A 10918-nucleotide genomic window follows, 5' to 3' on the forward strand; every position below is an offset into this window, starting at 1 on the left:
TAATTCCTCTGGAGACACTTTTGTCACAGTCAAAGGATACACTGAATGTTCTCAAATTTGCCTTTTCAAAGGATCACTTACACAAGGCAGGAACTATTTTTCCTCAGAACTCTTAATTAATTATCTGATGTCTGTAGAAAATGTATTATTGGATTTTAACTTTTTTTTCTCTTACTATAGCTACTTTGGATCTTACTCACCAAGTATATGGCTATGCTGGGTAGAAATGCAGCGAAATGGTGGGCACTGGTTCCCTGAAGCGCTCTGCTCTGAGGGTGCCCTGACGCGAGGCCTCTCTCTCCACCTGAGCTGAGAGACACCGACAGTCCTTCACGGGAGAGGCTCATCTAAAACCAGTTCTAGTTTGGAAAACGTAGAATAAAATATAAGCATTAAAACCCCCTCAAGCCGTTCACACAGCGTTATTGGTTCTAGAGAAGTGGAGAGGGTCCGGCCTGGGCGAGTTGTGAAGAGGGTGGATGCAGCAACAATCATCAACACCGTCCAAGAGGAATTTCTGAGACCTGTGTGATTGTTCTTACTCTGTCTCTGTCACAGACACAATCTGTCCTCTCACGCTGTGCCCACACTGAATTTTTCCTCTCACGTTATGCCCACAATGGTGCTGGTTCTCGCTCCTTCAGCCTTTCCGCCCAGCGTTTCCCCGGGACTACCGGCCCCAGCAGCGCTTGCGGTGCCCCCATGGCGCGGGGGTTCCTGGAGCTTGTAGGCAGCTGCCGCCTCGGTGCGGCCTGGCTTGAGGGAGCCGGCGGGACACCGGCTGCGTTACCTTGGAGGGCGGGTGCTGCTGGCTGCCCGCGGCGGAGGGAGCGGCGCGAAGCCGCAGCACAGGGCGAGGGACGGGCCGGGAGCCGCGGGGAGCCCGGCGGGAAGGCTGAGGGGATGTGAGGGGCCGGCGGGAAGGCTGAAGGGATGTGAGGGGCCGGCGGGAAGGCTGAGGGGATGTGAGGGGCCGGCGGGAAGGCTGAAGGGATGTGAGGGGCCGGCGGGAAGGCTGAAGGGATGTGAGGGGCCGGCGGGAAGGCTGAGGGGATGTGAGGGGCCGCCTGGAAGGTTGAGGGGATGTGAGGGGCCGGCGGGAACGCTGAGGAGGCAGGGAGGGCCGGCAGCCTGGAGTACCCCTGTGGGGTCCAGGTGGCAAGAGACATGGTGGGTGCTGAAGAGATTTTGCACGGCCGCCCTTCTTCCCTTGTTCGTAACAAACAGCCGAGATCTAAGGGGGTTGGGTTTTTTTGTTTGGTTTTTGGGTTTTTTTGTCCCCTTGGGTTTGTTTTATGGCAACGAGCACTTGGTGAGCCCTGCTTGCCCCTCACAAGGTAAGGACCAAGGGCTCCTGCCTTGCAGAGACACTGCACCCCTCACCAGCAGACTGGCTTTTGTCTCGGAGCAAGGCTAGGTCTCCTGATGATGGCTGGATGAGGAGCTATGTTCTGTTGAAATACCGAATTCAGCTTTGAGAACTTTTTTTTTGGGGTGGTAAAAGCTTCAGGTAGGCTTTAGATGCCACATCTGAAATTAAAGAGGATGTGAGTGAGAATTCATTATTCTTGCCCAGGAAGGGACACCCATTTTGGTAGCTAGCTGCCTTAGTTATAACAAGAGAAAATTGCTGACCTCATCCTTTCATCTTGCATATTTTCTTAAAACCCCCGCATTTTTAATTCCTTGTCTTTCCTCCAGAAAACAAGCTCATTGGACTTCACCTTATGCTAATTTATCTTATGGAGAAATCTGTCCAGTGCACCAGTTCTGGTGGATCCATAGCCCTGGCTAAGCATGTGTTGGCACCTGGGAGAGAGGACCAAGCACACAGCTTTTATCCGTTTCATGTGCCGTAAGTGCAGTGCTCTTTTGTGAATTCCAAACCCACTGTTTCCTGTGGTTTCAGCATTAGATGGGGGAGGGTTTCATGCTGCAATGATTTAAAATTAATTGTTTCCTGCTAAAGAGCTCTTTTTGCCTTTTTTGCTGCTGGGGTAAGTCATGAAGGCTTTGGGATTGCCTCAGTGCCTGTGACAGAGTCAGGCAGCTGAGTGTCTTCCTAGAAAAGGGATGAAGTATTAATGGAGCACATCGGGACTGCAGCTGTTGCCATCCTGAGCCTATATATATAGAAACCCTTTACTCCACACCCATGTGGGAGACAACTGTATTTGCTGGCAGCACAACTGAAGTTTGCAGTAGTTTTTTGTCATCTGTCAAGACTCGGTTGCTGCAGGAGTACTTGTGAGTCAGCTTCAGAGTTGTTAATTAAAGGTGGACTTTCATTGAAGTATGTAGTTGAAACGTTTACTCAGACTGTTCACCAGAGGTGAACTCCTGATCTGAATGAGGAGGGGAGACGAAACAAGAGGGGATGGCGGCACAGGAGGGTGTGATGTCCCTGACCAGTCCTAATGGAAAGTCCCCGATTCCCATCCTGTGCCACTCTGCTGTGGTGTCACTTTTAGCAGGGCATTCTGATCTAATTGTCTGTATTCCTGACAAATAGGCTAATGTATGAAGTATGATTTTAGAATAGTTTACAGTATAAATAATCTGTTTGAGAAGATGCACTTTTTTAAAAATTCTATTTTGATAAATTCTTCAATAATATTTGACAGAACTATGCTTGTTATGACTGTCATTGTGCATATGATTTGCTGTATGCATGTAAAAATGTCTAAAATAAAGAAAAAACGCAGCTGTTTCTCTACTAAAAGCCAAATGAAATTTCTTGTCCTTGCTGCTTCAGTCAGCTCTTTGTATAACGTGTGCTGAAGATCTGCAAGATAGCTAGGGTTGTATTGCCCCTGTTTTAAAGTAAAAGCACAGAATCATCCTAGAAATTGGAGAACAGGAGAATCCTGGTCTTAGGAGAGCTCCCAGTTTAATCAGCTCCTAGTCCCAGGCTGAGCATTCAGCTCTGCAACTCACAGTCGTGGCTTTGTACACTTCTAGATTTTAAACTTCTTAGGCAGCTTCTCCTTTTCAGTTGTATTTGCTTCGCACCTGAAACAACATCAGTTACCTGTCGAGTGATACCACATCATGGGCAGCACTGGGGAAGAGAACTGAAACTGATAAATATTGTTAACAGCTTAGAGAAACAAGAGGGAGGAAGCAGAGCTTAGTGGCTCAGTGCAGGAACACATAAGCTTCCCTTCTATTTTCTATTCTGCAGTGACCCATCCTCAATTCAGAAAGGGATGTGAAAGTCTGCCAGATGAAGGAACAAGGCACAGCCTGGAGCTGGAAAATGTGGTGAATTTGAACCACACTTAGAGAAGAGCCTCCGACCTCTGTGAGAGACCAGGCATGCAGGGACTATCACAGCAGACTGCCACACAAGAGTGTGCTTTATCTACTGCTGGCACACTGGTGGGCAAAAAAAAATTGCTTTGCTGGAGTTTCCTGTTCATTAGTGGTAACTAAATAAAAAACTATGTGAGTGAGCTGTACAGTAAGATAAGAAGCAATTGCAGCTGGGAAGGTCTAGGTTCACTGCTCGTCACAACTGGGCGGGGCCAGAGGAGGCCATGAAGATGATCAGGGGCTGGAGCACCTGTGAGGACAGGTTGAGAGAGTTGGGGGGGTTCAGCTGGAGAAGAGAAGGCTCTGGGGAGACTTTAGAGCGGCCTCCCAGGACTGAAAGGGGCTACAGGAAAGGGGGGAGGGACTCTTGATCGGGGGGTCGGGGTAGGGATAGGACAAGGGGTAATGGGTTTAAACTGACAGAGGGGAGATTTAAATGAGATCTAAGGAAGAAATTCTCCCCTGTGAGGGTGGTGAGGCCCTGGCACAGGTTACCCAGAGAAGCTGTGGGTGCCCCCTCCCTAGAAGGGTTCAAGGCCAGGTTGGACGGGGCTTTGGGCAACCTGGGCTAGTGGAAGGTGTCCCTGCCCGGGGAAGGGGGTTGGAACTAGATGAGCTTTAAGGTCCCTTCCAACCCAAACCAGTCTAGGATTCTGTGACATGCTTCACTGTCCAACTCCTATGAAATGCTCGGTTTGAGAAATATTAAAAGGTATGATATCATATTGAGTTGAAATAGTCCGTGCCTAATCCTTCTGGGCCAGCTAAGCATATTCCTTGTACTTGTGGAGATCACTGGCCTCCATAGTTTTCACTTAGTTAATTATCTGTCTTGATGTAAAATTACAGAAGTTCCTGAACTGGTCTAGCCAGACGTGGGGAAACATGCTTGGAAATCGTATGACTCTTGCAGACAACAATGTAATAATTAAAATACGTTATTTGCATTACAAACGGCACTAAGTCAAGCCCCTATAACCTGGAGCCAAGATACATTCCTCATCAAGATACATTCCTCATCTAGTTGTTACGTGGTGTCATACAGCCTGATTACAGGTGTGATATTGCTTCAGAGAAACCTGTCGTCTGGTGCCGGGATTTGTGGAGCCGCATGCCAGGTATTTTAGGGCATGCAGAGCAGAGCCTTTCTAAGAAGAACACTATAGGGCAATTTTTCTCCTTTCCAAGAACAATAGCGTATATTCTGTAGGTTTTCTGGTGTAGCTTGATTGTATTGGCAAGTCAAGCTAACAATTTGCTATACGAGCCATTCCTTATTTCTCTATGCCGTGAAGCTGGTGCTCAGGTGTCTTGAGGACAGAGGATAACTCTCAGAGGCTGCAGACGTTCAGAGAGGGAGATCAGCGCCACTATTTGTGTAGCAGATTAAGCTCATTTTTCCCTTGGCCTGCCCAGCCTCCAACCTGCCCTCGTCATGCGTTTCCATCCCGTCCCTTCCTCCAGCGCCTGCAGTTGTGTGGTCAGGTTTTGCGCAGACTGAGGAGGCTGGCATGTCTTTGTCCTGCCAGGCCTGGCTAGTTCCTGCGTGTGTCCTCCTTGCCAGCACGAGGGGAGGGCAGGAAGAGGTTGCCGGGCTGAGCAGAACCACGTTATGGACTTGAAGCTGCAGCCAGAAGAGCTCCTACTCATGCACATGCAGATGCTGGCTGTCACGGAGAGCTGTGGAAGGCTGCCTCCCCGGCGTGTCAATAATTCAGCGGTGATGCTGCTTCTTTCCTTGCTTCCCAAGCGGTGCTGGAGCCAAAAGGGGTCAAACCAACGGAAATATGTTATTACGACAAAACAAACTTGTCTGTGCCTTGCTTTGTGTGGACAGACGGATGGGGTAGATGAGAAACCTGTCCTGATCACCTTGACTTTTTGCTTCCATTATTTTCCAGCCTCTAAATTTTAAGTAGACAGATAAATGAGCTGTTACAGTAGATAGGTGTGAGGCAGAGATATTTCAGGTGTTTTTAGCTCGGTCTTCTACAGAAATGAGGCTTATTTTCTTTCATTACCTCTATCTCTATACTCCCACATCCCATACTTTTTAACCCATGGCCAATTTCAGTTAAATCAGGAGAAGAACTACTGAAATAAAAGATACAAATTTTGTCAAAAGAGATCAAGAGAAAAGCAGCATTATTACATAGTCCTTACTGGACAGCAGAGAAGTCACACAGAAGACAGCCATTCTGAAGTCAAATGCAGAGCAAATGCCTCCGTATGGATATATACACCTTATTAGACATCAGAGGATCCCATTATAAGGCATGAAATAATAGGGAAAAAAACATCACTTCTACTTATAGAGCTAATCTGCTAAATTCTCTATAAACCAGAAGTCACTGCGTTTCCATTTGGGGAACCTCACTAAATTTAAAAAAAGGGAGGCTGGGGATTTTCTTTAGTGCAGTAGTAATTGGAATGTTTCTAGTTTGCTTTTTTAATTCATGTTTCCCTTGCTATGAAGAATTATTGCTGTGTCACTGTATGGCTTTTATATGGCTGTGTTTTTATTTGTTTGGCTGGAAACCACAGTGAGGAGCAGTAAAAAGAGGGTTTGAAATTTAAGTGTGTGGGCAACATGATTGAGAGACCTGAAAACAAGGGACCAGCCCCTCGGGGACATCTAAATGGTAGCACTCTTAAGAGGGAGAGTCTCTTTCCTGCTCTTCAGAGTAAGATCTTTGCAAGAAAATGCTTTCTCCATGCATCTGCAGTCATCCATTGCAGCATCTTACGACATGTAGCAGTATGTTTTTGTCTGGGTTTGTTGTTGATTTTTTGTTTGTTTGTTTGTTTTTAATCTTGAAGACTGTTTCTGTTTCTTCTCTGTGTGGGGAAAAGTATCCTAAAACACATAGGCTAAAACTGCCTTCAGAGGTAGGCATTTCAGGCAAATGTTGTATTCTGAGTGAAGCTATACACACCTGATGAGAAATTGTGAAAGGCATTCATGAGTTCTTATTTCCCCTTGGGGTAAAAGCCGTGAAAAGCAGCAGGAGGGCTGCTCTGAAAGGGAGGAGGAGAGGATGCCTGGGGGCTTCACATATCACCAGCGACATCTGTTTACAGCATCACGTTGGGAATCTATTCTGCTTACCCCAACATTTCATTGCTGTGAGACCGCCTGATCTTCTGCACCGCCACCTATCATCTCTTTCACAGTGTCTCTCAGCTGTCGGGCAAAAACTTTTTTGACGCTGTTAGAACTAAAGCAAACCCAGACGAGTCTCACTTTCTGCATTTCAACTCGGGGAATTTGTTACTGAAAGTAGTGGAGAATTACTGAAAAGAATGAAAACATCGGTACAGTTTTGCACTTGAGAATGTCAGAAGCACCTACCCGAGTTTTCCTGGCTTTTATGCAGATGTTTTTTGGAGATGATTCAGAGAGCACTGAGGTGACAGCCCTGCCCTTGGCTGCCCTGGTAATTGGTGCTCTGCCACTGCACCTTGCTAGAGGATTTGGAAGAGGCTGCTCCGCCTCGCAGGGCAGGCGGGTAACATGGAGTGGGGATGCTGGCCTGCCATGAACGTGGGCACTGTGGTAGTCAAATACTTCTCCTGTGTATGCGTTGTTTTTTGCCAACATTTTCATGGGGAAAAAAAAAAAAAAAACAGCGACTAAAAAACTCCCCCTCCCACCCCTCCAAACTCCATTGAAATACGTCACTGAGAAAGTCTGGTTGAAAGTAGAAACTCTTGAGATAAGAATCCTGCAGCAGTACTTCAGTGAAATGATATTTCACATTTGATGAGGCCATCATCTCTAGACCCCAACCTTAAGTTGTATCTTCCATGACATAGCAGTTTGTCCAGCTCTGGAGGTGAAGTCCTGTGGCAGAGCCCTGGCTCTGCAGGAGGAAGACAGGGCGTGGGGCATGTTGACCACTGCTGCCAGGGCCGATGGCTTACCATTTCTGAATTTTCTATGGAAAGTGGACAGTTTTTAAACAGAAGACTTTATTTTGTTGAAAAACATGAGGGAAAAAAAAAGGTTGAGGGAGTAGGTCAGCACTTACTAATAGATCAGCTCAGGCCATGTTTGGTAAGGAAGGGAAGAAAAAAGGTGAGGCTCAGATGCCTTAGACATTGCTTGTGGCATATTCTCCCAAAGTGAAGCCAATTCATATTTGGAAATGATTTGACTGCAGGCAGATACTATATTATGCAGATTTCTACCTAATTTACTTGCCCAATTAGAGCATTAAGATGCCTCAAGTATTTGTGGCTTGGTTTTATTTTGGAGCATTCTTAAGAAAAACTCACTGTCTTTTCATTGCAGAAATCTTGTCCACGTATTCTCTCCACCCTGGGGTTTCTGGATGAGGATGACTGGGGTGTGTATACAGAGCTGGGAGATACCGATGCAGAGAAGACTGGGAGCTGTTTGAAAGTGGTGTTAATCAAAGGTTGCAGGAGGTGGTGGCTTCACCGGAGACTTTCCTGTGACATATTAATTGAGCTACATTTTTGTGGGTACTTAACTCCGACACCATATTTTTGCTTGGACGTTAAATGGCACCTTGTAGGAACTTTGGCAGCCTGCATTGGAAGCAGAGAGATTTTTTGAGATTCAAAATTAGGGAAGGCACTAATTGTAAACATGTTTTGCTGATTGCCCTAAATAGTATTTCAGCCTTGTATCTTCCTCCCTACCTGCAGTTCTTCAACTTTGACTTTGTACAAATTATCAAATGAATGCTGTCGTGAGAGCACGGTACCGAGCCAGACGATGACTGTCCTTGTTGCATAATGCTGAGAGCTTTGGCCAGAGGAGTTTTTAGCAATAGTGAGGAAGGGCGGGGTATGGAGGACACACTCTGTAATTGAGGATCAAAGCTAATTGTTTCTGCTTCTCTATCTGTACACGGGCTGTTCAGCTGCAAAAGGCAGAAGTGTCAGGAAGCATCTCTCATCTAGACATCAGGGAGACGTGAAGAGGTAAGTTCTACTTTTTTCAAAATCCATTTTTTGTAAGAAAAGTCTGTCCTCAAAGTAGCTTGGCAATATATTTGATGAGAAGAGGCTTAAGTATAACCTAGATTTAGTAAAAACTGCAAGAAATTTACAGAAACGCGATGGATATAGTAAGGATATTGCTAAAAGTAGTTAATAGTAATTAACTACAGAAGATTAACTAGTTTATCTCACCTGTTGGGCAGAAAAAAGGTGGGGAAGCTATGGAAGTAAAATGGAAAAAGCGAGGCAAAATTTTTTTAGAAACTTTAGGAAATGGCTTTTGTTAGGATAAAATCCCACTCTATATAGATCTGTGAAGCTGCATTTAATTTCTGTGGAATGAGATTTTTCCACAGATTTTAGCACCACCAAAAGTTCTTAACTTTCCAGTTAAAAAGACTTGAATCACGGTTTTGTCTCCTTATTTGCCAAATGACAGCAAGTACCAGTAACTGAAATAGTCCTGTTCCCCTTTCCAGTTCTGTATTCTGGTAACTAGATAATGTAACACTCAGTAATTAGTAGCATGCATTTGAACACAAAGCTTTAAAATAAATTTATATGTTTTCATTCTGGCAACAGATCAACTCAATCTCTGTTGCAGAAGAAGCTGGATAATTGTATATAGTTTCCTTTTATTGTAGTTCTGTATGTGTGGTATTCTGTATACTCCCAGTTTACATTCCAGCAGCAGCTGAAGCATAAGACATAAAATTCAGTCTGCAGTAGTAGAAATCAGACTTGTAGCCAAGTTCTATGTCAAAATCCATGAGTGGTGAGGGACAGAGGGTTTGAAGTGCTTTTCAAATAAAGCTGCTTCAACAGAGTCTTAAATAACACAGGGCAAGGCAAAGTTATGAAAGTAGAGTTTGGCTTGGAGAACAGAATTGCAACAATTATTGGGCAACCAGTTTCTGGAAAAAAGAGATATTGTGGAGCCTCCTTGGCAAATAACGGGGCCCAGTACACAGTGGTCTAAATTGGACTGTCATGTTCTGAACAAAGAACACAAATTAAGGCTTTTATGGGGTGGGGTAAAGGAAAGACTCACGCTAGTCTGTTACTATCTGATCATGTTTTATGCTTTAAAATGTATTTGCGATCTTGGAATTTTAGATCTCTTGTGTTTTTTAAAATGTCATTTACTAAAAATGATCAGTATGAGTAAACTGAGTAGCATGGAGTTGCTTCCCATACAATGTTTTTATATATTTTTTTCCTTTTTTGTTTTGGTAAGGTTTCTATTTCTACTAACTATCCTTTGCTGTAATAGGGCAGGCTTTCAGACGCGGCACAAAGTTGAAGATGGATATTAAGAGCATGAAGAACTATCTCTATTGGCTGTACTGCCAGTTTGAACTCATCACCTGCAGCTATCTCATGGAGCCCTGGGAAAAACTGCTCTTCTACAGTTTCAACATTACGATGTTAGTTATGGTATTATACATTGCTTACATCTTTGTCCCTGTCCACATTACCATGGCCTTTCAATTCTTCTTGCACTTATTTGGAAACCAACATGAAAATACTGTTTCTATCGTGAAGTAACATTGGCAGCCTGACGCTGACTTTTGGATCAAAGAAGTGTTTTTCTTAGCACTCTGTTTTCGTTTAGAAACAGGTTCAGGGTGTGTGCAAACACTCTTTTATTCTGCAGTATCTCTTAATGTTCTTCTGTATTCCGGAACTCTCTGACAGCAAATTATTTTGCCAAAACAATTTCAATCAGTCCTTGCTTTTATCGTTTGACTGACTGCTTCTTAAAGAGCTTTCAATTTTAAAGACTGGCTGGAGTTACAAAGCTGGGTTTGGTACAGAAACAACTGTGCTACATATTTTGTTATTCTAGGGAGAGCTGCTTGGATATGGAGAGTTTTCATCAGGAGAAATTAGATGGCATGCATTTGTTCTTGTCTGCCATAGCTTTGCTGACAGGAGAGGTGTCTGCACAGAAGGTTTTGCACAATACTATACAACTATAAGCTGTTTCTCTAAGCTTGGTATGTATGTATTTATAGAATGATTTTATTATTTATTTAGTTTCTTCATTTAATACAAAGAATTACTTGACTGGTTCAGCATCATTATGCAAATAATGCAGTTGATTTATTAAAAATGTGGGGATTAACTTCCATGAAAATTTATAACAAAATGCTCATATTCTTGGACTTTATGAAAAAAGATAATTTTTGGTTTACTTTTAGAAGACTGGTAAAGCATGCATATCATATACAGAACGTGAAACTGCATATTCGGTGTGGTAGGGACATTTTAGCTGAAAACCAATAAAAACCCTACCTAAAATACAGTGTCTCCTTTTCTCCTGAACCCCTTATTCCCCCTCTTTTACCTCCTTTCATACTCTACCTGTTGAGCAGTGTCTGAAACACGAACTCCTGAGACTGCTGACGTTGTAACTAATGTGCTGGACACCCTGTCATTGGCTTTGTTTCAGAGTTTTTAAGCTCCAGCCTTTTGAAACACCAGATGCCTGTGCTGCCGCCTTGCCGCAGCGGACACGGACTGGAGCTGGCCGGAGATGAAGTACCAATACAATTAACTTGGCAACGAGACTCGGTGTTCTGTATCATCCCAGGAGAAGAACCGAGTAGTAGCAGGGCGCATACAGGGT

The 10918-nt window shown here is 44.3% G+C and overlaps 1 protein-coding gene across 4 annotated transcripts; it reads left to right on the forward strand.

Moving 5' to 3' along the window:
- Nucleotides 1-906: 906 nt before the first annotated feature.
- On the forward strand, nt 907-10590 carry LOC141947214 (serine palmitoyltransferase small subunit B-like). 4 transcript variants are annotated; one of them, XM_074878158.1, is made up of 5 exons: nt 907-1855; nt 3185-3381; nt 7610-7664; nt 8208-8268; nt 9560-10590. In XM_074878158.1, the coding sequence occupies exon 5, from the start codon at nt 9592-9594 to the stop codon at nt 9832-9834; it is 243 nt and encodes an 80-aa protein (XP_074734259.1). In that variant the 5' UTR covers nt 907-1855; nt 3185-3381; nt 7610-7664; nt 8208-8268; nt 9560-9591; the 3' UTR covers nt 9835-10590. The 4 variants fall into 4 exon arrangements, with proteins under 4 accessions (XP_074734259.1, XP_074734261.1, XP_074734258.1 ...); XM_074878160.1 differs by lacking the exon at nt 3185-3381 and having other exon boundaries at nt 7610-7803; XM_074878157.1 differs by lacking the exon at nt 3185-3381.
- The last annotated feature ends 328 nt before the right edge of the window (nt 10591-10918 follow it).

The sequence above is a fragment of the Strix uralensis genome, chromosome 9 (genome assembly GCF_047716275.1).
Source record: "Strix uralensis isolate ZFMK-TIS-50842 chromosome 9, bStrUra1, whole genome shotgun sequence".
In the NCBI taxonomy this organism is placed as follows: Eukaryota; Metazoa; Chordata; class Aves; order Strigiformes; family Strigidae; genus Strix; species Strix uralensis.

What these genes read in the sequence shown, in the direction of transcription:
- LOC141947214 (XM_074878158.1), top strand. Translation starts at nt 9,592, where the DNA reads ATGGATATTAAGAGCATGAAGAACTATCTCTATTGGCTGTACTGCCAG.